This window comes from Heptranchias perlo, chromosome 12, assembly GCF_035084215.1.
Source record: "Heptranchias perlo isolate sHepPer1 chromosome 12, sHepPer1.hap1, whole genome shotgun sequence".
NCBI classification, from domain to species: domain Eukaryota; kingdom Metazoa; phylum Chordata; class Chondrichthyes; order Hexanchiformes; family Hexanchidae; genus Heptranchias; species Heptranchias perlo.
Genome location: NC_090336.1, coordinates 36,746,100 through 36,774,002, shown reverse-complemented (window position 1 = coordinate 36,774,002; position 27,903 = coordinate 36,746,100). Strand labels below are relative to the sequence as shown.

At 41.8% G+C, this 27,903-nt stretch overlaps 1 protein-coding gene across 2 annotated transcripts in view; it reads left to right on the top strand.

Annotated features, from left to right (window-relative positions):
* Positions 1-27,903, top strand: part of sbf2 (SET binding factor 2) — a 571,743-nt gene that overhangs the window by 273,515 nt on the left and 270,325 nt on the right. For both annotated transcript variants that reach the window (XM_067993979.1, XM_067993978.1), the window contains exon 6: positions 11,816-11,921. In XM_067993979.1, the coding sequence (XP_067850080.1) occupies positions 11,816-11,921 (106 nt within the window). The remainder of the gene's footprint in view (positions 1-11,815; positions 11,922-27,903) is intronic.

Sequence of the window (27,903 nt, the reverse complement as noted above, 5' to 3'; positions counted from 1 at the left end):
CCCCTAGCCAACACCTTCCACCAAAGTTATAACAGCTGATTGGGAGAACATCTGAGGAAATTTTAAGCAACTTTTTTTTCAATACGTTCCTCTTTCCCGTTCTCTTTCTCTCTTATATTTAACCTTTTTTTTTTACTATCAAAAAAAAAGTTTAAATTATTATTTACCAATTTCTTCTTCTGGCTCCCATTGCCCGTTTTGGAGGTGCAAGGATGTTCAAACAAACTGGGTTTGCATTGGTGAATAAATTACTTTCAAGGCTACTATTCACTCAATCGAAAACCCAGATTTATACAGGGATTGAGTCAAAATGTAGTGGGTTACACTCATCTTTCAGTGTAAGAACCTGAGTTTAATCGCGTTCAGCGTGGATGAGAGTTTCATCTAATGGTTCTTTGTGAAATAAATTTAGAAAGTCTTAATTAAGTTCCTGTTGAGTATCCAGCGCAAAATTAAATTAGAAAATTAAGATCCAGGCCAATCTTTGATGTGTTACTACCAAGCAGAGGGCTACTGAGTGAGTATAAGAATCTTTACCTTGAGTGAATGATGTTGACAGCAGATGTGCAGTTCTTCCACCATGCAGTGAGGAAATGTCTGGAGTTTCAGCAGCATCGGAGACCCACTCTTATGATGTGTCGTCAGATTAGGTGCCTCCTTTGGTGGCTGTGTGCTGATTCTGTGCCTCTGCTGGCTTGCGTTTGGATGCAAAACAGAGTCTTGATGCTAGCATGAAGGTGAACAGAACCAGTTTTTCACCATTTAAATGCCCACCTCGCCTCCGTGCCCATGATGTGGCATGCATTTGCATCATGACATCAAGTTTCAATCCCATGAATTGGTCTCCAGCAGGCCTGCAGGGAGAGAGCGATCATAATATAAATTGGGAGGGAGTGATCCACAGAGGCCATGTGAACGTCATTCCCCAGGTACTCAATCAGAAAGGTAAAAGGACATGGAGGAATAATGAATACAGCGTCTCAGAAGTGTATGAAATAAGAGGCAGGCTCCAAACCCTGATTGATCCATTTACTGAATTGTTCCTGTATAGCTTTAAACATTTTCCTGTGTGTTCTCAAAAGTAATAAATACCCTCTGTTAAATGTTCCTTAAGTTGTTATTCACAGTTGATTTGTATTACAAAATACCACGTTAAAATGCACAATCAAGACAAAAGAGCTGTAACAAAATAAAAATAAAAATATTCCCAATGTAGCCCCAATTTCTGAGATTGTTTTGGTATATTTTTAGTGTAAGTAGCAAACTTGGTGTGAAAGAATTTTAAGTAACTTTAAATTAGGTTTCTATTACTTGTTTTCATAGAGTCATAGAAAGTTACAGCGCAAAAGAAAGCCATTGTGTCCATGCCGGCTGAAAAAGAGCCATCCAGCTTAATCTCACTTTCCAGCACTTAGTCCGTAGCCCTGTAGGTTACGGCACTTCAAGTGCACATCCAAGTACTTTTTAAATGAGTTGAGGGTTTCTGCAGTGAGTTCCAGACCCCCACCACCCACTGGGTGAAAAAATTTCTCCTCAGCTCCCCTCTAATCCTTCTACCAATTATTTTAAATCTATGCCCCCTGGTCACTGACCCCTCTGCTAAGGGAAATAGGTCCTCCCTATCCACTCTAGTCCCGTCATAATTTTATACACCTCAATTAAATCTCCCCTTAGCCTCCTTTGTCCCAAAGAAAACAACCCCAGCCTATCCAATCTTTTCTCATAGCTCAAATTCTCCAGCCATGGCAAAATCTCCTCTGTACTCTCTCTAGTGTAATCACATCTTTCCTGTAATATGGTGACCAGAACTGTATGTAGTACTCAAGCTGTGGCCTAACCAATGTTCTAGACTAACCTTCCGGCTCTTACATTTTATTTCAAAAAATTAGAAAAACCTATTTTTTTAAAAAAAAGCCCCTCAAGGATTTAAACCTGGCATTGTTGGGCACTCAGAGGAAATCCCTGACCCTGCACAACCATTTGCTTGCATGAAAAGGCATGGCTGCTAATACACACAAATTGTACACTGATGAAATCGAGCAAATTTGGTAAAGGAATTTTAAAGTAAACCTGGAACAACAAAGTAATTGTTTTATTCCTACCAGCTATATAGACTTTTTTTTTTTGTTTTGTAAAAGGAAAATTTTAAGTGTGGGATTCCTGTGAAAATATAACACATGGCATGGTCCTGACCTATTCAACCTAGCAATTGTCATCAGATCCCAAAGCTAGTAATGGATAAAATCTTGACTGCTATTGGAAATCTCTGTTGGAATTGTGCATGTATAGAGACCAGGTAAGGACAGAACATTGCTCAGCAATGATAGCTCCTGCAGTTGAAACTGTATGCCAACATCACAGAGTGCTCTCAGAAGAAAAGAGGTAAGGAGAGAAAATTGGAAGAGGCAAATTAACAACTCTTAAATAAATGCTATTGCTGTGATATTGTGACATTTTTTAGGAATGACAGGTTTAACGTTATAGTGTTTAAAAGGTTGCGCAGGTCTAAATGTACAAGACTTGGTGAGGATTAGGGGACTGGGACTGACATTAGGGGAAAGTAGTCCAGCAAGGACAGGCGTAATGGGTGAGTGGAACTTGGTGCAGAATATGACATGGGCAGCAAAGTTTGGATGAGTTGAAGTTTGCAGGGGGTGGAGGATGGGAGGCATGGATGAGTGTCAACGGCAGATGGGCTGAGGTCAAGGAGGAGGCGGACAATGTTAGTGGTGGGAATAGGCAGTCTTTATGATGGAGAGGATATGGGGTCAGAAGCTCACATCTGGGTTGAATAGGATGCTGAGGTTATGAACAATCTGATTCAGCTTGAGTCGGTAGCCAGGAAGGTGATGGAGTCGGTGGAATTTGAGGTGTGAAGACAGTGGTTTTGATTTTCCTGATGTTTAGCTGAGGAAATTGTGGCTCATCCAAGACTGTATGATGCACAAGCAATCTGGCAGCATAGAAGCAGTGGAGGGGTTGAGAGGGATGTTGGAGAGGTGGGTGTCATCAGCGCATATGTGAAAGGTGATCCCATGTCTGCAGATGATGTCACCAAGGGGCAGCATGTAGATGAGGAAGAGGAGGGGACCAAGGATGGGAGTTAACGGTGTGGGGCGGGAAGAGAATCCATTTCTGGAGATGATTTAAATACGATTGGAAGGGCAAGAGTGGAATCAAGCAGGGGCAATCTCACTGAACTGGAACTTGGAGGATGATGCAGAGAGGTCAAGGAGGGACAATGCACCATGGTCACAGTTACAGAGAATGTTATTTATAACTTTGGTTAGGGCTATTTTGGTGGTGTGGGTGGGGTGTAAACCTGATTGGAAAGATTTAAACAGGGAGTTGCGATGAGATGGGCACAAATTTGGGAGACAACTGCATGTTCAAAGATTTTGGATAAGAAAGGGAGATGGAGACGTAATTTACAGGGACAGAGGGGCTGTTTTTTTGAGGAGGAAGGTGATGTTGGTTTTGAAAGGGAGCGGGACAGTGCATGAAGAGAGGGAGCCTTTTACAATGTCAGATAGCATGGGGGAAGTTGGGTGGTCAGAAGTTTAATGGGGATGGGGTCAAGGCAGTAGGAGTGGATCTCATGGACATGATAAGCTCGGCGAGGACATGAAGATATGTGAGAGAAACTAGAGAAACACAAGGGTTCAGGTCTGGGATAGGGGGCCATAAGTGGGGTATGGCTTGGCGGGCAAGGCCATGGGGAGAAAGTAGCAGTGGCAGCTGAATGGAAGGTCTTTCTTGGTGACAAAGAAGTCCATGAACTCCTCGCATCTGTTGTTAGAGGTAAGGGTGGAGGAGGCAAGGGAGGGTAATTTAAAGAGATAGGTAATGGACCCTCAAGTCCAGCTTCTACGCTTTTCAGCCCTAAGGTGGCCATAGTCAAGACCAAAAACAACACCCTACATTACCATAATGCACTATACCTCCTTGACCTCTTAAACCTTTCCGCAGCATTCAGTGTGGTTCACCAGACTATCCTCCTCCAAAGGCCCTTCTCTGTTGTCTATCTCTGTAGGACTGCCCTTCCATTCCTACCTATCCAAACGCAAACACTGCATCTCCAGCAATAGCTTCTCTTCACCCCCCTGTAGCGACACCTCCGGGGTACACAAAGGATCTATCCTTGGCTCCCTCCTCTTCCTGATCTTTTGTTAGCAAAAATGAAAGTGCGCAGAATCGCAGGTAACCTTATTACATGGGTTGGTAATTGGTTGAGCGGTAGGAAACGGAAAGTAGGAATCAAGGGAAAGTACTCTGATTGGCAGGATGTGACAAGTGGTGGTCTCCAGTGATTTGCTTTTCACCGTATGTATCAATGATGAAGGTGTAGAGAGTTGTATATCCAAGTTTGCAGATGACACTAAGTTAGGAGGCATAGTAAGTTGTGCAAATGGGGGCAGAGGGACGTAGACAGACTAAGTGAGTGGGCAAAACTGTAGCAGATGAAGTTCAATGTGGGGAAGTGAGAGGTCATCCACTTTGGATCCCGGAAAGAAAAAGCAAAATATTTTCTTAATGGTGAGAAAGTAGGAACTGTGGAGGAGCAAAGAGATTTGGGTGTCCATGTACCCAAAATTACTAAAAGCTAGTAGACAGGTACAAAAAGTAATCAAAAAGGCTAATGGAATGTTGGCCTGTATCTCAAGGGGGCAAGAATACAAAAGGGAGAAAGTGAAGCATCAGTTGTTCAGAGCTTTGGTCAGACCCCATCTGGAGTACTGCTCAATTTTGGACACCACACCTCAGGAAGGATATATTGGTTGCAGAGGGCCATATATAGTGCAGATTCACCTATACTGGAGCTTAAAGGGTTAATTTATGAGGCCAGGTTACATAAACTTGGCTTTATTCCCTTGAGATTGGAATGCTGAGGGGGTGATTATAATCGAGGTGTTTAAAATGATTGAGATTCAGTCGGTTAGATATGGAGAAACTATTTTGTCTGGTGGGGGAATCCAGAATAAGGGGTCATAATCTTAAAATTAGAGCGAAGAAATTTAGGAGTGAAATGAGGACGCACTTGTTTACATGAAGGGTAGTGGAAGTTTGGACCTCTTGGGCTGTGGTTGCTAGGTCATTTGAAATTTTCAAGACTGAGATCGATAAATATCTCATCCTAAACACTTCTTTCCTCTGACTATGGCCTCCAATGCATCCCCCCACGCCTTTGCACCTTTCTCTCCTTTCAAAGAACCTCCTCAAAACCCTTCTCTTTGACCCTGACTTCGGTCACCTGTTTAACCTCTTACTTCCTGGCTCAATGACTCTTTTCATCACGCCTATATCCTATGATTTTGGATTTTTCTATGCTACAGATGTTACATAAATGCAAGTTGTTTTATATTAGATGTTATTAATCCATGACAAGTTTATGCATTGTGATTAGGTTATGGTTATTCGACTGTTTTTCACCTGGGAATTTTGCAGATTCTATGAATTAGCTATGTTAGTGATATTTGGGCAGCAATTACATCATGCAGTCTTCCCATTGAATCTGCAGCACTGTTTCAGTTTAGGATGTAAATACTACAGACTTGAATCAATCATTCTTACAAGTGAGCACATTCTATTCTTTTGTCTCTGGAGCACTGCTTCTTTCCTGCTCCTTCCACTCCACCATTGTAGGTGATCTTTCAGACGCTATGCTCTTTTTCTCTGGAAGTCTAGTCCAAGATCACTGTGCCTTGTTACCTCTTAACCTGCTTTCAAAAATTTCCTTAAAACGTATCCCTTTGACTGTGGAATTCTTTGGAATTCTCTATCCCAGAGGGCTGTGGATGCTCAGTCGTTGAGTATATTCAGATCAGCCATGATCTTATCAAATGGCGGAGCAGGCACGAGGGGCTGAATGGCCTACTCCTGTTCCTATGTTCCTATATTCAAGGCTGAGATCAATGGATATTTGGATACTAAGGGAATCAAGGGATATGGGGATCGGGCGGGAAAGTGGAGTTGAGGTAGAAGATCACCCATGATCTTATTGAATGGTGGAGCAGGCTCGAAGGACCGTATGGCCTATTTCTCCTTCTTTTGTTCTTATGTGCCTTCAGCTTTTCCCTCTCAGTTCATTTTATTCCTGCTTAGTGTCCACCTGCCCCCCCTTGCAAAATGCTCTGCAGTATTGTTCCATGTGAGAAATGCTACATAAATATTACTTGGAAATTGATAGCCAAGTTCCGCACCCATGAGGACGGCCTCAACCGGGATCTTGGGTTCATGTCACGCTACACGTTACCCCACCAGCGAACAAATGTTATCTGTTTTTAATATAATGGGTCATTTGCTGGCTCTCTCTGCCTTCCGGATGTTTCTGCCTCTCTCTGTGTTTTTTTTTTCTCTGTTTTTTTTTCCCTGTTTGTTTTTTTGTTGAATGTGTATTCGGAGGTTCTGCAGGTAACACCTCTCTGTCTGAACACGGTGATTGCCTTGGCAACAGGCAGTTGCAGGGGCAGTCTGTAAACACCATGTATTATTGTTCAATATGTATAAATGCGTAGGCTTCAAGGAGATCTTGAAACATTTGCCTGAGGAAGGAGAAAATCTCCGAAAGCTTGTGAATTTAAAATAAAATTGCTGGACTATAACTTGGTGTTGTAAAATTGTTTACAAACATAAATATATGTTGATATCAAATTCAAAGGCTGGGCATTCTGTTACTGAAGTGGTAGGGGAGTATGCAAGGGGGAGTGTTTATAATCCAGTTAAGTTCCAATAGCTTTCATTTTGCAACTGCATTGGTGTTGGAATCAGAAGAAACCTATCTGAAATGTCATTATACCTTAGGCTGGGTGATTAAATTGGATGGTGCACAACATTTGACAAGAAGCCTGAAGAAATGACTTCAATCACATTAAAGCAATTACATGCATTTCTTAGGAATTGCTAGATGAAGAAAAGGATCACTGTGTATCTAGTTCGCGTTCTACCATCCTGGTCATTGCATAATGCAACAATAATGGAGTTGTTAACTAATCATAGCAATCAATCTCTATCAATAAGTCTACAACAGACCCAGACATCAGGCAAGGAATACTCCCATTGGTGGAAAGCTTTGAAAACCATGGGGTAAATTTTAATATACCGGCGGGATCTCAGTGGCTAGATCAGTACGTGGGTGGGACACCAGGAAAATTTTTTTGCGTTTTCTCAAGCAATCACAGCTAAATTGATGGCCCTTAATGTGACTTCCGGGTTTTGCGTCGCCAAGCTGCCCAGCGGGTGTACTGAGCACCCGAATGATGTGCTGGGAGCTGGAGTATTTAAAGGGACATTGCAACCATGGATTTTGAGGGAGAAAGAAGGAATTTAAAGACATGGAGCAACAAAGGACGAAACCAGCAGCCCGGTTCAGTGACTCTTCACTTGAGTTGCTACTGGCCAGTGTGAGGAGCAGGAGGGACATACTCTACCCAGCTGATTGGAGGAAGTGTCCTGCGCCAGCCATCGAGAAGGCCTGGCTGGAGGTGGCACTGGAGCTGAGCAGCAGGAGCTCGTTGGCAAGGACGTGGGTGCAGTGCAGGAAGCGCTTTAATGACCTAACCAGGTCAGGAAAAGTGAGTACAGTTACTGATTCACCTACATGCTATGGTGTACATTACCTCCCCTCTCACACTGTCCTGCCAAGTCTACTCCATCACATCACTCCTCATACCACTTAAGTCTCATTATCAACTTGCCGTCACTCTGTGTACTTCCTCACCTCCCCATTTGTGATCAGACCATTCCCACTCGCCCCAATCCCGATGCAATGTTATGAATCTGTCTGATACTCACCTTCTGATGCATCTCTTTCATAGGCTGCCTCACCCAAAGCAATGCATCCATCAGCTGACCCTGTCACCCTCACTCACTCACACATCTGTTCTTTCTCCCCTTGTAGGAGAAGAAAGCGCAAAATGCACGGGAGAGGAGTAGGACTGGAGGGGGGTCCACCACAAATAGTGGCCCTGACATGGGCAGAGGAGGAGGCCTTGAAGGTCAGCTGGATGCAGGAATGCTTGGCCGTCGGAGATGCCGAGACTGGCACCCCAAACTGGTGACACAACTTTAACACCCCTCATACACAACATGAATTGATTTTACCAATGATTGACCTGTTGCACACCTCAGGATGCTCATTGCAACATCACTTCTGTGAAGATTCTTAATATTGCTGTATGTTCTCTTGCAGCGGCCTTCAAGGAGTGCTGAAGCAACAGACAACCTGGACGAGGGCAATTCCTCACAGGAGCTCCCTGCCTCTGAGGGCGCACTGTCACATCATAGCAAGCAATGCACCAGCGCAGATACTCACACCTTGGTGGGTCCTATTAGAGAGTTAGTTGGATTGTCACCTGGTGGTTCACCACACACAAGTGAGCATGAGCAGATACTGGTGGCAGGGGCAGCTGTGGAGAGTCCGCGTCGGTGGGCGAACTCCTCTCCAAGCTTTGCTCAGCTGGACACCAATGCTGAACCCTGGGGGCTATCCTTGAGAAGGAGAATGATCGAGGTACAGATGCACCTGTCTGACGTACTGGAAGATGTGCCACGCTCGCTCTCCACAATAGCGGAGAGGATAGAGGAGTCCACCTCCAGCGTTAGTGGAATGGTGGCGCAGGTAAGTGCGGGAATGCCTGCGATGGAGATAATGGCAGCCTCCAGTGAGCTTCAAGCATGGCTCACAAACGAATCCATTCAGGCCCTGACAAAGGCCGTGCAGACTTAGGGTACCTATTACTCTACCACAGGAGTGATGTGTCCGTGGCCCTGGAGAGGGATGATGGCAAAAGGGGACGTGGAAGTGGGGACTCCACTCAAAGCGCTCCTACGTCTCACCCGTTGCCTCCCTCCTCAACTGTATCTGCAATGCTGCCTCCTCTCCTGATGACGGGATAGGTGCAGGTGGAGCAGTCTTTGGAGGGGCCCTCATGGGCTCCAAAACCCAGAGGGCGTAGGCCGAGAGCATTTCAGCAGTCATGGCAGGGACCTGAGCAACCTGCCACTACCTCTGTTGAAGCCACAAGGGATGCACCCCGTAGAAAGTAGGAAGAGGAAGGTGAAGGTTTTGTAATCACCAAGGGTATGCACAAGGGTGTCTGACTAAATGTCATATTTTTCATTTCTTTTTGTTTTTTGTTACATTCACAATAAATGTCATACTTGTCACCATCACTGCCACATCTTGTCCATTCTCGAGTCTCTTTTGTGAAAGCGCCCTTGCATGTCCCTCATCATGAACGGCAAGATTTGATGCCACCCATTGGGCATGTTTACTATGGATGTATGTGTGGTTGTAGGACTGTTTTGTGCAAATGGAGGGAGCGGGGGCTGGTGTTGGTGGAGGTGGTCGTTCCAGATGGTCTGGGTACTTCATTCACTATCTTAACTTTGCAGATCTCCTTATGAGAATCTCTCAAATATGAGTGACTGCCTGGCATCACGAGCATCCAGGTCTGCCAGTGGGTTGCTCCTCCTCCTCCTCTTAGTCTACCACCTGCTCCCCTTCCCCCTCCCGTCTTCCTTCTCTTCCTCCTCCTCCCCTTCCTCTTCAATGTTGATGGCAGCTGCTTCATGAGCACATGGGACCTCATCCACCTGTAACCCTCTCTATTGTGCGATGTTGTGCAGGACGCAACATATGAATATTATTGTACACACCCTCACCGGTGAGTACTGAAGGGATCCCCCAGATCGATCCAGGTGCCTGAAAAAAATCCTGAGCATTCCTGTGGATTGTTCAATGACGGACCTGGTGGTGATGTGACTGTCATTGTACTGCTGCTGTGCCTCGCTGGTGGGGTTTCTCAGCTGTGTTATGAGCCACGTCTGCAGGGGGTATTCCTTGTCTCCAAGGAGTCTTAAGTCTGTCTTGTGCATGGAAGAAGGCTGGGATGTTGGATTCAATCAAAATGAAGGAGTCATAGCAGCTGCCAGGGAATTTGGCACACAAATGCAGAAACCTCTTCCGGTGGTCGCAAACCAGCTGCGCATTGATGGAGTTGATGTCCCTTTTGGTTGATGAACAGTCCTGGCTCACGTGGAGGTCCTCCTATTGCTATGTGTGTGCAATCAATTTCGCCCTGTACCCGTGGGAAGCCCGCCAGAGAGAGGAAACCCACTGCCCTCTCAGTCTGGCTGATGTCATCGATGGGGAAGTTGACGTAGTTGGATACCCTGGCAAACAAGCCTTCCATGACCTGTCGTATACACTTATGTGCAGATCTCTCTTATCTGAGAGATCCTGGTGATGTCACCGGTGGTGCCCTGAAAGGATCCGGAGGCGAAGAAGTTGAGGGCAGTGGTGACTTTAACTGTGACGGGCAATGCGTGGCCACCAGGCCCAGCCGGGAGCAGCTCTGCATGAAGGAGCCTACAGATGTTTGCAGCCACCTGCGACTCAATCTGAGCCTTCGTAGGCACCGCTCCTCAGAGGGGTCCATGAAGCTCAACCTCGTCTTTATACCCTCTCACGTGGGTAGTGCCTCCGACCTCGGCCCCTCCGTTCTTCCCTTCTCTGCTCTTCTGCAGGTCCTTGTGGCGCACCTCTGATGATGTCAGTTTGGGCGGGTCCAAAATGTAGGTAAATATGTGTGAGATAAGAATTCTGAGTGTGAACCAAGAAATCTCAGACTAAATACAAATAACTCCCAGCCAAAGGTTTGGTGAGAGAACTGAGTGCCCTGCTGCAAAAACTCACCTTTTCTTCACATCAATCACTGGTTTAAAGATCCAAATGGGTGCCGGCTACAACTCGCCTCTGTTTCCGAGGCATCTTTCAGAGGCCACGGGAGATATGTTCAGAAACAGTTAAAATGGCTTGTGTAGTTCAAACCACAAAATACGAGCATCTTTAAATACCTCAGTTGGCCCTTTAAATATCGTCCCACCGGCTTTAAGTGCACGCTGTGCCTGCCGCGGATGGTGATGTTCACTGCCCACCTGCTCCCAACCCACCTGTTTTTTGGGGTTAATATTTACCCCCGTAAATCTGAAGTCACCTGTTTCTCCCAAGCATGCTATACTTACTGCATGTCATGTCTCAAATGACTCATATACAGTATCCCAAAATAGAATTTTCTGAAAGAAATATCAAATTTGTGCTGGGATGAATCAACATTATCTGCTTCCACCCATCTTCCAGGGGAGCCTGTACCGTAGATTTACCACTTGCTCACTGAAATAATGTTTCTGCAGATTAGTTTTGAATTTCAAGCATTGGCCGTGTCCCCTGGTTCTGTTGTCAAGCTATTGTCATGGTCTACAATATCTAGGCCCTTTAGGATTCTAAAAACTTCAATCTTCACCTCTCAACCTTCTCTTTTCCGGTGAGAAACTGCCCAATTTATGTAATTGCTTGTCATAATCCAATCCCTCCATCAGTAGCTGCCATATTTATTTGGACTGCAGCCACCAGAACTGTACACAGTTTTCTAAATGCAGTCGCACCAATGATTTATGAAGTGGTAGGATTACTTCACTATTTAGGCTCAATATTGACCTTTCAATAAATCCCAACATCTGATTTACTTTACTCACTGCCACCGAGCATTGTTGCGATAGCTTCAATTTACTGTTAATCAGGACCCCATGATCATCTTACCACTTAAGTAATAGTCTTAAACAGTCATCATCCTTTGAAATCAACTGTATAAACCCTCATTGAAGTAGTTTGAGTTTTATCTCTATGCTGTCTATTGATTTCGAATGGACAGTGCTGAATTGACTGCTTCAGCCCAATCAGCCACTACTCTTTTGTTTATTTTATTTGAGTAAGAATATTATTTTGATTTCATATTTTAACTGTTTTTTCCTATAGAAACTCTTTTCACTGGGAGCTGGAGATCGACAATTGATTCAGACTCCTTTGTATGATGGTCTTCCTGTGACGAGCACAAGCGTGGCTCTTCTTTTTCAACAACTGGGTAGGTCTGAATTTTCTTAATGCTTCTCCAAATTATGTTTTGATGATTATTCCAACATCCAGTTAATGACATAAATTATGTACATATTGACAACTTTGGTATGAGTCACTGGAGTTTCATGACAAAATGGTTTTATGGTGGCTGTGTAAATTGTTCTGGTTCAGACACCTCCATATCTTATCTAGAATCAGAATGGATGCTGGCCTAAGGATCCATTTTATAGATGACTTTCCTAGGTGCTTATGCTTCTCTTTAAGCATATTCCATGTACAAAATTTCAGATCATACAGGTACAAGTATTTAAAGGATCATAAGTTGAACTGAAATTAATGTGCATTAAAGCAATTGACAGAAGATACAATATTTAATATGGAGATCTGAGAGTGATTGCAAGGCAGTAGACTAATTAGGTCAGAGATCATGAGTGAAACGAGCAATTTGTAAAAAGTCAACTGAACCCTGAGATGATATTACAGCTTTGTAATAAGTTCCTTTCTAATTTATGATACAAACTTTTTTAATTTTAGGAAGTGAATTTTATTTCATTTTTGTGCTGGCCTTGGTGGTTGATACTCCAAATTTTTTTTTATTCATTCATGGGATGTGGGTGTCACTGGCAAGGCCAGCATTTATTGCCCGTCCCTAATTTCCCTTGAGAAGGTGGTGGTGAGCTTCCACCTTGAACCACTGTAGTCCGTGTGGTGAAGATACTTAACATTGATGTTTGATGTTATTTATACCACAGTGAATGAATGAATGTAAATTTATGAAGAAATAATTTGTGATTGATTGCACGTTTTCATGGTGAGCAAAGACTACATGTAGTAATTAATCTGTATTATCCCAAGTTATGCATGAAACAGGAAAACTGATAGCAACAAGATATTTTTGTCTTCGAATTGCTGTTCTGCCCCCCTCGCTCTCTATCCCTTCCACCCCCCCCTCGCTCCCTATTCCTTCCCCACCCCCCCCTCGCTCCCTATCCCTTCCCCCCCCTCGCTCACGATCTCTTCTATGATGGATTTTGATGGAGGCAACAGTGAAAGACTATTTCCTTTGTTTGGAAAGTAAGTGACAAGAAGCTATCAGTTGGTCATAAAATGGTCACTGAAAAGTTTGGAGACATTTCTTCACACAGAGGGTTGTTAGAGCGTGGAAGCTTTGCCAGAGGGAATAGGTGAGTCAGGGACCAATGCAAAGAGCTGTGGGGAGAGAACGCAGCAGTTGGATTAGTTTTGCTACCTCCAGCAAAGAACTGGTTTGAACCTGATGGGCTGAATGGCCTCCTTCGGTGTTGTAAACATCCGTCCTATTTTCGTACCCTTACCAACTGTAGAAGCTAAATGGTCTGACCTATCCCTTTGAAATTTCCAAACTGACTGCGTGATTTGAACAGTCCAGCCTAATTGAAAGCTCCCCAAATAGCTGCTGGGGCTCCTTGGTTTTGAAGAACTGCCAGCTAAGTTCATACACATAACTGAACAAGTCATAGTATGTTTTGTTTGAATGCATTTCGCTCCTCCTCTAAAGCTATCTGCTCGGACACTAAACTGAACAAAAGTGCATTCAAGTGTATCCAGGTAACCTGAATTCCCTCTGTGTCCATGCGCGTGCACATCTTGGCTGCCACTCTGGACCCGAGCCCATTACTTCTATCTCCTTTATTCTTTCTCTTCGCTCCTCACGAGCCTTTCTCTCCTGTGTCCTCCCATTCCTGTTGCCCAGTCTTGGATGAGCTGAAATTTCCTTCAGCTCAACATTGGTAAGACCAAAGCCAGCATCTTTGGCCACCACCACAAACTCTGTACCTTTGCCACCTACTCCATTCCCCTCCCTGGCCTCTGTCTCAAATTGTTTGTAACCTCAGCATTCTAATTGACCCTGAGCTGAGTTTTTAACCTCATATCCTCTCCATCACAAAGGCTACCTACATCCATTGTCATAACATTGTCTGTCTCCGCTCTGCCGTAGCCCATCTTCTGCTTAAACCCTCATCCATTCCTTTGTCGCCACCAGACTTGACTGCTCTGGTGCTCTTTTGACCGGCCTCAACCTCTTATCCTTCATCCTCTGTAAACTTCAACTCATCAAATACTCTGTCCATATTACATTCCACATTGAGGCCCGCTCATTCAGCACTGCTCTCCTTACGGACCTGCATTACATTCTGGTCCCTCAATTCCTGAAAATTAAAAGTCTCATCCTTGTGTTTAAACCCCCTCAGAGCCTTGTCGCTCCTCTCCCCTTCTTTGTAACCTCCTGCAGCCTTACTAACTTCCCCCCGCTTCCTTCTCCTCCCCTCCAAACTTTCTGTTCGGCTGACTCTGGACTTGTATGCATCCTCCCTCCCTTTGCTGTATCATTGGCGTCTCTGTTTTCAACTACCTCGGCCCCATGCTCTGGAATTTCCTCCCTAAACTCCTCCATCTCCTTCTCCTCCTTTAAGACCCACATATTTGACCATTCCTCTCCTCCTATAGCACTTTGTCTATTTTTTCCCATATGCTTCTGTGAAGAGCCTTTGGATGTTTTTTGTATGTTAAAGGTGCTATGTAAATGCAAGGTGTTGTTGAAGTAGGCTGGGGACATGATTTTGGAAGCAGTTACTTTTTAAACTCTGATTAAATTAAAGGGACAATGAAGCTAAAACTTCATTTTTGGCACACTGCTTTACTTCACTTCTACTAGTGAGATGCCCGTGATTGCTTGAAGAGTGCCCTTTTTGCATATTTTGCATCATTATCAAATAGATAAAAATAACAATGATAGTCCACATGTGAACATGCTGACCAACAATCTGAGTGAATGGTGCAGTAACTTAGAGAAACAATGTGAAGTCAATAGAAAAGCAGGTTTCCAGACTTCCATATGCACCGGATCTGCCTATGCTGGTGTCTAATTGAAGGAAAAATTTATGGAATCTTGTGTTTACTATATTAAAGGCACTATATAAATGCAAGTTGTTGTTCATTTAAAAATATCAGTTTATGTATTGTTGATTTCACTATCCATTGAAGGAAAAGCACAGCATGATGGTAGTGGTATGTTATTGGGTTTATTGTAAGACTACTAAAGACCTGTAGTTCCTGAGGACCTAACCACTGTTGTTGCAATATCCTGAATATCTTTATTTGTTGTGTGTTTGCTTTTATAATCTCCATTTGTCACGTAATGTAACAAACTCACATTTGTTTAATGTGAACACTTAGTGCGGTCTAACTTGTGTCACCATAGCTCTATGAATTTATTTGTGGAAAATTAAAACTATAGAAATCATTTGAGAAAGAAACATAAATAACATTAGAAATACTTGTAATCAAAAGTGTTGATACTGAAACTAAGTGTTAATTCCTGCTCACAGATATTTAAATTGACAGTTAGTATTTATTTAGTGTACAAAAGTTTATGAAATATAGAACAGCTTGTACTTTTTAGAAAGATGTACTTTTGTGCAGTAATATTTCATCAAGGGAAAAATAAATTCTGAAGCCACTGTACTGTGTAGAATACAGTACTGTACCTACTAATATATTTTTGGGAAATTTCTAATTCTCTGGAGAGATGGAACTGTTTTTAATGGATATGGTCCAAAACCATTAGCAGTAGAATATGTTTTGTAGTATTCTCAGCTGTTGACTGAAATTTTATTATGTGAATTAAATGTTTTGTTCTCAGCTATTTGCACTGCCCAATTATGGGACCATCAGATGGCAAATTATGGGACTGGTAACAAGTTAAGAATTTAACAGATCTTTATTCTGTACGATACTGCAATTTGGAGCTCCAAGACCATCATCAAAAGTAATTTTCCTTTATAGAGGCATCTCAATTTTTCAAGTGTGATTCTATTTTTGCATATAAAAATAGAAATGAGAACTTTTGTGTGCTTTCCTGTTACTATGGTAATTTTTTTAAAAACAAAGAACTTGCATTTATATAGTGCCACATCATGTTCTCAGGACATCTCGAAGTGCTTCGCAACCAATGAATTACTTTTGAATTGCAGTACCCGTTGTTATGCAGGCAAAGCACCTTAAAATAAAACTATTTCTTCAATAAGAAAATTACATTCTTTTCAGTGATGTGTCTATGGCAGAACTATTACATGCTGCTTTGAAAATTCCAGGTGGAACAATTTTTTTTATTAATGTACTAGTATGAGGAATTTACACAACCAAGCTTGCTGGGAAGGGGAGTCCATAATCAAGCCACAATGTGGAATGATCTGTTTAGTTTAAAGGAGCAGTGCAGTTACAAGATATATTTGTAATAAAATAAAGGAATAATAGTAAAGAAAACATTAATTTCGGTTTGCTGTGTGTGAGAATGGTAATGTTATCTTAGATTAAACAATACCAGATTTCCAGGACGCTCATAATGCTGACACTGGGCTGACATCACACCCATTGTGCACCTTAATGATTGTTGACGTCAGCAGGCTGTTTCAGATGCTGAACACTATTAGATTTGTTTTTTTTCTGCTGAAGTGGCACAGAGTTATTATTGTGTGTCTCCACAGAGTTACACACAAAATAGTGGATAAATGCATGTATTCACGTACAGGGAACAGTTAGCTAGGGTTTGGAAGCCAAGTATTTTCTTCGACTTTTAATTTGGCTTTTTTAATTTGGCTCTTTTACTTTGGAAACAATACTTCCACATCATATGTAATTATTTACTATAATCCTGCTGCAGATAAACATACATGCCAGCCATCTGGGTATTTGGGGGAACTGTCCATTGCCACATTCACAGACAAAAATCAGTGCTGCTGTGGGTCCTGTTGTTGCTGCTGCTGTAAGATGATGTGATTGATCATGGCTGCACACCATGAGTGAAAATCAATTTTTTTCTGGGGGGTGTGGTTTCCCAGATTTGTCTCTGAAATAAATCTTGCGCCTTCAAAGGCTTACACTCCTCTTAACCATTTCACATCGTAAATGACTTTTCCACCCTCTAATGACTGAAAGAATGTTGGGCATACAGAGTATTTAAGTTACAAGCTCATGTCCCATTGCTTTTTTTAATTTTTCCTAAGCTTATATTTAGGGCCGTTTTTGAGCTATTAGCTTATCTGGGGCAGTATCAGCTTTTGCTAGTTTCCTAGGATGGCCTATGTATAAGGCATGAATTTAATAAGACATTCTTGACTTCCTGCATATCAGGTTGCATCTACTCTATCTAGACTCTTCATGATTTTGAATACCTCTATCAAATCTCCTCTCAACCTTCTCTGTTCCATGGAGAACAACCCCAGCTTCTCCAATCTATCCACATAAATAAAGTCCCTCATCTCTGGAATCATTCTTGTAAATCTCTTCTGCACCCTCTATAAGACCTGCACATCTTTCCTAAAGTGTGATGTCCAGAACTGAACTGAACCAGTGTTTCATAAAGATTCATCATGACTTCCTTGCTTTTGTACTCTATGCCTCTATTTACAAAGCCCAGGATCCCGTATGCTTTTTTAACCACTTTCTCAACCTGCCCTGCCACCTTCAACGATTTGTGTACATATACTTACAGATCTTTCTGTTCCTGTACTCCTTTTAGAATTGTGCTCTTTAGTTTATATTGCCTCTTCTCATTCTTCCTACCAAAATGTATCACTTTGCATTTTTCTGCATTAAATTTCATCTGCCACATGTCCGTTCATGCCACCAGCCTGTCTGTATCCTCTTAAAGTCCATCACTATCCTCCTCACTGTTCACTACACTTCCAAGCTTTATCATCTGCAAATTTTGAAATTGTGCCCTGTACACCCAAGTCCAAGTCATTAATATATAACAAGAGAAGCAGTGGTCCCAGCACCGACTCCTGGGGAACACCACTGTACACCTCCCTCCAGTCCGAAAAACAACAGCTCACCACTACTCTCTGTTTCCTGTTACTTAGCCAATTCTGTATCCATGCTGCTACTGCCCCTTTTATTCCATGGGCTTCAATCTTGATGACAAGCCTTGATGTGACACCTTATCAAACGCCTTTTGAAAGTCCATATACATCACATCAACTGCATTGCCCTCATCGACCCTTTCTGTCACCTCATCAAAAAATTCTATCAAATTAGTTCAACACGATTTGCCTTTAACAAATCCGTGCTGGTTTTCTCTAAACAATCCACACTTGTCCAAGTGACTGCTAATTGTTTCCTGGATTATTGTTTCTAAAAGTTTCCCCACCACCGAGGTTAACCTGACTGGCCTGTAGTTGCTGGGTTTATCCTTGCACCCTTTTTTGAACAAGGGTGTAACATTTGAAATTCTCCAGTACTCTGGCACCATCTAAGGAGGATTGGAAGATTATGGCCAGTACTTCTGCAATTTCCACCCTTACTTCCCTCAGCAACTTAGGATGCATCCCATCCAAACCAGGTGACTTATCTACTTTAAGTACAGCTAACCTTTCTAGTACCTCCTTTTTATCAATTTTTAGCCCATCCAGTATCTCCACTACATCTTCCTTTACTGAGACTCTGGCAGCATCTTCTTCCCTGGTAAATTCAGATGCAAAGAACTCATTTAGTACCTCGGCCATGCCCTCTGCCACTGAGTAGATCTCCTCTTTGGTCCCACCCTCTTACTACCCATTTACTGTTTACATGCCTATAGAAGACTTTTAGATTCCCTTTTATGTTGGCTGCCAGACTATTCTAATACTCTCTTTGCCCCCGTTATTTCTTTTTTCACTTCTCCTCTGAATTTTCTATATTCAGCCTGGTTCTCACTTGTATTTTCAACCTGACATCTGTCATATGCCCCTTTTTTCTGCTTCATCTTATTCTCTATCTCTTTCACCCAGGGAGCTCTGGCTTTAGTTGCCCTACCTTTCTACCTCATGGGAATGTACCTAAACTGTACTCGAACCATCTCCTCCTTAAAGGCCGCCCATTGTTCAATTCCAGTTTTGCCTGCCAATCTTTGATTCCAATTTACCCGGGCCAGATCTGTTCTCATCCCACTGAAATTTGCCCTCCTCCATTTGAGTATTCTTACTTTAGAGTGATCCACGCCCTTTTCCATAGCTATTCTAAACCTTATGATGCTGTGATCACTATTCCCTAAATGTTTCCTCACTGACACTTGCTCCATTTGGCCCACCTCATTCTCCAGAACCAAGTCCAGCAATGCCTCCTTCCTCGTTGGGCTGGAAACGTACTGTTCAAGAAAGTTCTCCTGAACACACTTCAAAAATTCCTCCCCCTCTTTGCCCCTAATTATTTCTATCTGTCCATATTAGGATAGCTGAAGTCCCCATTATCACTACTCTATGGCTTTTACACATATCTGTAACTTCCCTGCAAATTTGCCCCTCCATCTCCTTCCCACTAATTGGTGGCCTATAGAATGCCCCCAGTAGTGTAATGGCACCTCTATTGTTTCTTAACTCTAACCAAATAGATTCTGTCCTTGACCCCTCCAGGACATCCTTTCTCTCCAGCACTGCAATATTCGCCTTAATCAATACTGCCAACCGTTTCTCCCCCCCCCCCCCCCGCCCCCCCCACCAACACCCTCCACCCCTTCTTTCCATCCCTCCTTTCCTGAACGCCTTGTGTCCAGGAATATCTAGTACCCAAACCTGGCCCTTTTTTGAACCAGGTCTCTGTTATCGCCACAGCATCACATTCCCATGTGGCTATTTGCCCCTGCAGCTCACCAATCTTGTTTGCCACACTTTGTGCGTTTGCACACATACACTCTAAACCTATCATAGACTTTTTGTACTCTCGCTTAGTCTGATCCCACCTAATATCATACTATTTCTTATTCTAGTGCTGTCTTTTTCTCTCAATCCTTTGTTTCTCCTTTCCAATCTATATCCTGGTGCCCACCCCCCACCAAATTAGTTTGAAACCCACCCCTGCCAACAGCACTAGCGATCCTCCCCGCGAGGGTATTGGTCCCAGCTCTGTTGAGGTGCAGCCCGTCTGGCCTGTACAGGTCCCACCTCCCCCAGAACTGGTCCCAATGCCCCTGGAATCTAAAGCCCTCCCTTCTGCACCATCTGCCCAGCCACACATTCATCTGTTTTATTCTCCTATTTCTATACTCGCTAGCGCGTGGCACTGGGAGTAATCTGGAGATTGCTACCTTTTGAGGTCCTGATTGTTATTACTACCTTTGAGGTCCTGCTTGTTATGCCCCCTAGTTCTAGACTCTCCAGCGAGGGGAAACAACCTCTCAACATCTACCCTGTCAAGCCTCCTCAGAATCTTGTATGTTTCAATGAGATCACCTCTCATTCTTCTAAACTCCAGAGAGTATAGGTCCACTCTACTCAATCTCTCCTTATAGGACAGCCCCCTCATCCCAGGAATCAATCTAGTGGACCTTTGTTGCACCACCCCTAAGGCAAGTATATCCTTGCTCCGATAAGGAGACCAAAACCGTACGCAGTACTCCAGTTGAGGTCTCACCAAAGCCCTATGCAATTGTAGTAAGACTTCGTAACTCTTGTACTCCAACCCCCCAATAAAGGCCAGCATGCCATTTGCCCTCCTAATTGCTTGCTGTACCTGCATGCTAACTTTTTGTGTTTCTTGTACGAAGGCACCCGAATCTCTCAATACCAACATTTAATAGTTTCTCACCATTTAAAAAATATTCTGTTTTTCTATTCTTCCTTCCAAAGTGAATAACCTCACATTTCCCCACATTATACTCCATCTACCACCTTCTTATCCACTCACTTAACCTGTCGATATCCCTTTGCAGACTCTGTGTCCTCCTCACAGCTTACTTTCCCATCTAGCTTTGTGTCGTCAGCAAACTTGGATACATTACACTCGATCCCTTCAGTCATTAATATAAATTCTAATTAGTTGAGGCCCAAGCAGCAATCCCTGCGACACTCCGCTAGTCACGGCCTGCCAAACTGAAAATGACCCGTTTATTCCTACTCTGCTTTCTGTCCGTAAACCAATCCTTTATCCATGCTAATGTATTATCCCCAACTCCATGAGCCCTTATCTTGCGTAACAACCTTTTATGTGGCACCTTATCGAATACATTTTGAAAATCCAAATATACAATATCCACTGGTTCCCCTTTATCTATCCTGCTAGTTACATCCTCAAAAAAAACAACTCTCATAAATTTGTTAAACACTATTTCCCTTTCATAAAACCATGTTGACTCTTTGGCAGCATGACAATTATTTTTTGGTTGGGCCATAGAAAACTGTTGGCACTATATATTGCCATGCTAAGGTAAAGAAACAAATATAAAGGTGGATGTAATTTTTCATTTTTATATATTCATGCAAGATTTCACCAAATAATGAATGGATTAAATAAACATATATTTTTCACCCTCAGTAGTTTATAGGAGTATTTTAAATGTTTCCAGCGGTACTAAATGATATAATTGATGGTACCTTTGCACATTCTAGTCTTTGTAGATAGATATATTCTAAAGATAAATTTACCGGGCCGTCTAACCCCAAAATGAGATCTATATTTTTTATGGCTTTTAAATACTTATTGTGTCTTGGTCCAGCAATTCTCTTAAGTACCTAACATTTTACAAGTAAATCATGAGCATAAAAATTCATTAGGTGTATAAATGTATTTATAAGGAGACAGTTGTAGTTAGTTAAGAACTTTTGAGATTAGCAGAAATGTTTCTGTGCCAAAATGTGAAATATACCATGGTTCAATTGTTGATTTTACTTAAATTATCATTAACAAATTAGCACTCCTTGTGTTCTTTTTGCTTCTATTTATTTAATATCCTAGACAGCATATAACATTCTTGTACTTGAGAACTTAGTTTTATTAATATACCAAATTTATTTTAGTAAATCCTTATGTGAGCACTAAGTTAATTGACTAGAAATTAGAAACTCCTAATTAGCTTTCATCCATACTTATTTTGCATTCATTGCTATTTAATTGAACTTTCTACAATGTTTTTCATCCAAATGAGAAGATTTCCTATTATTACAAGCCAATTTATATACAGCCATCTTCTGATGCCTTATATGAATTTGGTTTAGTTTTTTTTTGCTCAACTGCAGCAAGGCAAAAGTATGAATCTGTTGATATTTTAGAAAATATTCTCGTGATTAAATTTCTACAAGAAATTGTGAGTCAGTTAGATGGTGCCACATTGACCACCTAGCATCAGCTACTGTCTGATTCTCTTGATGTGTTTTAGATTTAAGATATTTCTGCTGCTCAGTTTACACAGTGCAGAACCTAGTGATATGTTAATACATCCAAATTGCTGGTTGGGTTGTCTAAATCCTTTTAAATCAACAAATTATCAAATTCCTCGAGTTCCCTTATGATTGGTAGAAAGCTATAATGCTTGGGATATATTTGAATCATTACTGAATATGCAGTTTTGATTCTGGCCTAATGGCGTTGCACATAACAATGTCAGGCTTCTTTTGGCTATTTAACTTTCAAACTACTCATCTCTGTATCTGTTCCAGGTAATATGCTTTTCAAAATTTATCATAGAGAATTCCTTTTCAATCCCACAGCTTGTGGAGCTAGGTACTTCTGTTCCATCCAATCTGTGGACCGTATCTCTGACTTTCTTGCAACATAGCTTTCTCACTTTATAGCCAGTAATTAGCCATTCTAGTAGACACTTTTGTTTACAGCACCACACAGGTTTGTAATTATTTTATTGTTTATTTGGAAGACTGAATTCCTAAAACATTTTTGTGATGGAAGAAATGCTAAAGGATTTTGATAGCTGGAATCCTCTACACTATTGTTGACAGTACTGTTCAACTCCACAATGTACTCTGTGCATGGAGTATTACAAGATGTAAATATAGCAATCGCACTAATAAAGTGCTTAGGATTACTGTTTATGAATCAGCTTAAGCACTCTTACTCTGAGCCAGTACTCCAGATGGGTTCTGACCAAGGCTGTTTAAAACTGAAGCATCGCTTCCTCACTTTTGTATTCCAAACCTTTGAGATAAAGGCCAGTGCTCCATTAACCTTTTTGATTACTTTTTGTATCTGTGCAATAGCTTTTAGTGATTTGTGTACATGGACACCAAAATTAATTTGCTCCTCCACAGTTCCTAGTCTCTGGCTATTAAGAAAATACTCTGATTTGTCTTTCTCGGATCCAAATTGGATGGCCTCACACTTCCCTATGTTGAACTCCACCCGCCGCAGTTTTGCCTGCTCACTTAACCTGTCTGTCCTTTTCTAGCTTCCTGCTCCCATCTATCCAACTTCCTGTGCCTCCTAACTTAGTGTCATCTGCAAACTTGGATATACAACTCTCTATTGCTTCATCCAAGTTATTGATATATATATATATATATATATATATATATAGTGAAATGCTGAAGTTCCAGAATGGATCCCCGGGGAAAACTACTTGTCACATCCTGTCAATTAGAGTACTTTCCCTTTATGTGTAAGTTAATGTTGAATAAATGAGATTTCTAAAATGTGTATTTTCAAACCCATTTAAAATTTGGATTGTATCTTAATGTATGATGACATTATGAAAAATCTCTCACATCAGCTTTAGTGCAAATAAAATTTTATTGAGAAAGAATATTCTGTCCTCCCAGCAGGCAGTTCTTTGACACTTCATCTTTTGAATATCATGCAATTATTGCCAGCTGCAAAGGCAGTATACGCTTACCATAACATTTTAGCGTTGCACTTTGAACAGTTTGAAGTTGATGCTTTTGGCTCCTGTAGTACTTCTGAAATGAATGCAGGAATTCTGTGATGGTTTCATTATGCTATATGTAATACTGCTTTTTGAGGATTGTGGCTTCTGAAGGTAATCTAAATTAAATTTTATCCTTAACAAATGCCAAATCATTGGAGGGGAGATAAGAAAGGATTTACAAATACGAGTTACTGTGCTTTTCCTACAATATTCCTGTGTCATTTTGCAGAAGCAGGGCCATCTTAAGTAAGTTCTGTTTTAACTGTCTCACTGCCAGTGTATACTACTTGGAAGTAAATTTGTTCACAGAAGAAATTACTTAAGAGTGTGTATGTGTGTTTATAAAATACGTGTATATTTTGCACTTGGCAAATGAGAATGACCTGAGACATGGAGAGGGAAGCTGTGCATTATAGGGATTATTTTTATGCTCATCAAGATGACGAATGTTAGGGCTGCAGAAAGTGACATCTTTCCACAGCAGAAGCGCAGTGTCCGCATTATGCACTCCCAGGTCAGGTATAGTGCATCTTCCTGCAGAATACTCTGTCCCGATAATATGCCTTAATCTCCACCTTAGACGAGCACCAGTTAAACATTTCTCTATTCCCCACACCAGCCATTATTGTGTCCTCTCTGAGCGAGACTACAAGTTTAGTATGAAAATTCAATCAATTTTATGTGATTGACTTATCAGTAGGAACTGGGTTCAGAGTATTGAAATTCCATTGAAACAGGACCTTTGCAGCCAACACTCAGAGGAGTCTTTCACCTGATTAAGTCTTGACTGGATTGAAACCTGAGTCCAGAAGTGAAAGGTGAGTTTCTTGTCCACTGTGCAACACAGTCCCGATTAATTTATTTTGTGCTCGTGCAGGTGTTAAGAGTATGGTCTGCAAACCATGGAAATCCAGCCCATAAGGCCCAGGCATCTTAGTTCTATTTGATATTATGTTTATATATGATGCATTTATTGGTTGCTAGTTTGTTCAGTTTGAATTTTGTGGACCTGGAGGATTTCAAAGGTGGATATATCCTAACTCAGAACACACCAGGTCTGTTTATCCAGAACTTGAAATATCTGCAAATCAGTGGTATCATTAATTTGAACTTTACATGTGGTCCATGTGACTCCATGGTACTCACGAAAGTAGACACTATAACATTAGAGCAACAAAACAGGTGTGCAGATTGCATTTAAAGGTGTTGGTTGCAAATGACAGTGTGAGTTACAGTAGCACAAAAAGCAAAATACTGGAGATGCTGGAAATCTCACGAAACCCGGTTCTGTCGAAAAGTCATCGAGCTTAAACATTAACCCTACCTTCCTCTTTCTACAGATGCTTCCTGACCTGATGTTTCCAGCATTATCTGCTTTTATTTGAGCTACAGTAGCTTTGTTTATAAAAAGTGCCAGAGCATATTATCATTTTTTGAACCTTGCTAAGACTCAAATTCATTGTGTTTAATGAGTTCGAGACAGCCTGAGCAATTCTGCTGTATCGATGAGGTCAGGCTGAAGTAGAATGTGGAAAACACTTCATTCAACCTTTAATGAACTTTTAATTTCAACCTTTAATGAACATTTCTTCTTCAGTTAACTGTGGAGGAGCATTAGAGCATTGCCATTGAAAATTTGTGATTTACCCTCTCCTCCCCCTCCCCCACCCCCCAAATTTTTTTTTAACTAAACTCTTCTGCTGTGACTGTAAGGACAGAAGATGGGAGTCACAGATTTAAGTCTTTGGAAAATAAACCGTAAATAAGTTCAAAAGCCCTTGATTTCTTTTGGAATTTTCAGGTGGTAACGTGGAAAGTGTCTTTATTTTTGTTTTGAAATATATATTCTAATTGCATGTAAATTTCTGAAAAGGGTAAATACAATCATTAGCTAGAGCTTCTATGATTAGTGAAATATTTAAATGTTCTTTAATGGCCGACAATGAGAACAAGACAATTTTTTAATATTGGAAAACCCTGTAATTAAAAGCATCATAAACCGAGCTTAAGGAAGGCCTGCTTTTGAGTCATGCAGATTTGGGTGTTTTAGAGCTTTTGCACTTAGGCCCTATATATGGTAGTAAAAATGTCAGTTACACTTCATAAAAGTGCTCTATGAAGGAGGAGACAAGTTATTTAGAACATCTTATTCTATCCTTTTTCCAGCATTTCTATTTCTCATTTTCAGCTGAATTCACAGACTTTGTTTTAGTTTAGAATAGCAGCAATTTTATTGGGAGTATAAAGAAAAGAAAAAACTTGCATTTATATAGCGCCTGTCATGACCTCAGAATGTCCCAAAGTGCTTTACAGCCAATTAGGTACTTTTGAAGTCTTCAAAAACATAAGAACATGCTTTTAAAAGGCTTAAATTAACAAATAATTTATAAAACACCTAAAAGCGCATTATGTAATGGACTAGAATTTCCTTGTAATTCACAGTGAAGCAACAGCATTAGAGCTGTGTTGTGATAACAGAACACTTGGAGGTCATTAATGGGATTGGACAAAGTCAGCATGGGTTTATGAAAAGGAAATCATGCTTAACAAATCTACTGGAGTTTTTTGAGGATGTAACTAGTAGAATAGATAGGGGAGAACCAGTGGATGTGGTGAATTTGGATTTTCAGAAGGCTTTTGATAAGGTCCCAAACAAGAGGTTAGTGTGCAAAATTAAAGCACATGGGATTGGGGGGAATATACTGGCATGGATTGAGAATTGGTTGAAAGACAGGAAACAGAGTAGGAATAAACGGGACTTTTTCTGGGTGGCAGGCAGTGACGAGTGGGGTACCGCAGGGATCAGTGCTTGGGCCCCAGCTAGTCACAATATATATCAATGATTTGGATGAGGGAACGGAATGTAACATTTCCAAGTTTGCAGACGACACAAAGCTGGGGTGGAATATGAGCTGTGAGGAGGATGCAAAGAGGCTCCAATGTGATTTAGACAAGTTGGGTGAGTGGGCAAGAACATGGCAGATGCAGTCTAACATGGATAAATGTGAGGTTATCCACTTTGGTTGTAAAAACAGAAAGATAGATTATTATCTGAATGGTGATAGATTGGGAAAAGGGGAGGTGCAACGAGACCTGGGTGTCCTCGTACACCAGTCGCTGGAAGCGAGCATTCAGGTGCAGCAAGCAGTTAGGAAGGTGAATGGTATGTTGGCCTTCATTGCAAGAGGATTTGAGTACAGGAACAGGGATGTCTTACTGCAGTTATACAGGGTCTTGGTGAGACCACATCTGGAGTATTGTGTGTAGTTTTGGTCTCCTTATCTGAGGAAGGATGTCCTTGCCATGGAGGGAGTGCAACGAAGGTTTACCAGACTGATTCCTGGGATGGCAGGACTGACGTATGAGGAAAGATTGGGTCAACTAGGCCTATATTCACTAGAGTTTAGAAGAATGAGAGGTGATCTCATCGAAATATATAAAATTCTAACAGGGACTAGACAGACTAGATGCAGGGAGGATGTTCCCGATGGCTGGGGAGTCCAGAACCAGGGGTCACAGTCTCAGGATATGGGGTATGCCATTTAGAACCGAAATTAGGAGAAATTTCTTCACTCAGAGAGTGGTGAACTTGTGGAATTCTCTATCACAGAAGGCAGTGGAGGCCAAGTCATTAGATGTATTCAAGAAGCAGATAGATATATTTCTTAATGCTAAATGGAATCAAGGGATATGGGGAAAAAGTAGGAACAGGGTACTGAGTTGGATGATCAGCCATGATCATTTCGAATGGCAGAGCAGGGCTGAATGGCCTACTCTTGCTCCTATTTTCTCTGTTTCTATGTGCCTTCTGAGGAAATTTAAATGTAAGTGGCATACGCCGGTTTTACATTTGAACTTTGCTACGCACGAATTTCCTCATTGTTTGCACTGCTCCCAAATTACGTCTGCTGGAACTCCTTTTGAAACATGGAAACATAGAAAATAGGAGCAACAGTAGGCCATTTAGCCCTTCAGGCCTGCTCCGCTATTCAAAATGATCATGGCTGATCGTCTAACTCAGTACCCTGTTCCCGCTTTTTCCTCATATCCCTTGATCCCTTTAGCATTAAGAAATATATCTGTCTCCTTCTTGAATGCATCTTATGACTTGGCCTCCACTGCCTTCTGTGGTAGAGAATTCCACAGGTTCACCACCCTCTGAGTGAAGAAATTTCTCCTCATCTCTGTTCTAAATGGCATACCTCGTATCCTGAGTCTGTGACCCCTGGTTCTGAACTCCCCAGCCATCGGGAACATCCTCCCTGCATCTAGTCTGTGTGGTCCTGTTAGAATTTTATATGTTTCGATGAGATCACCTCTC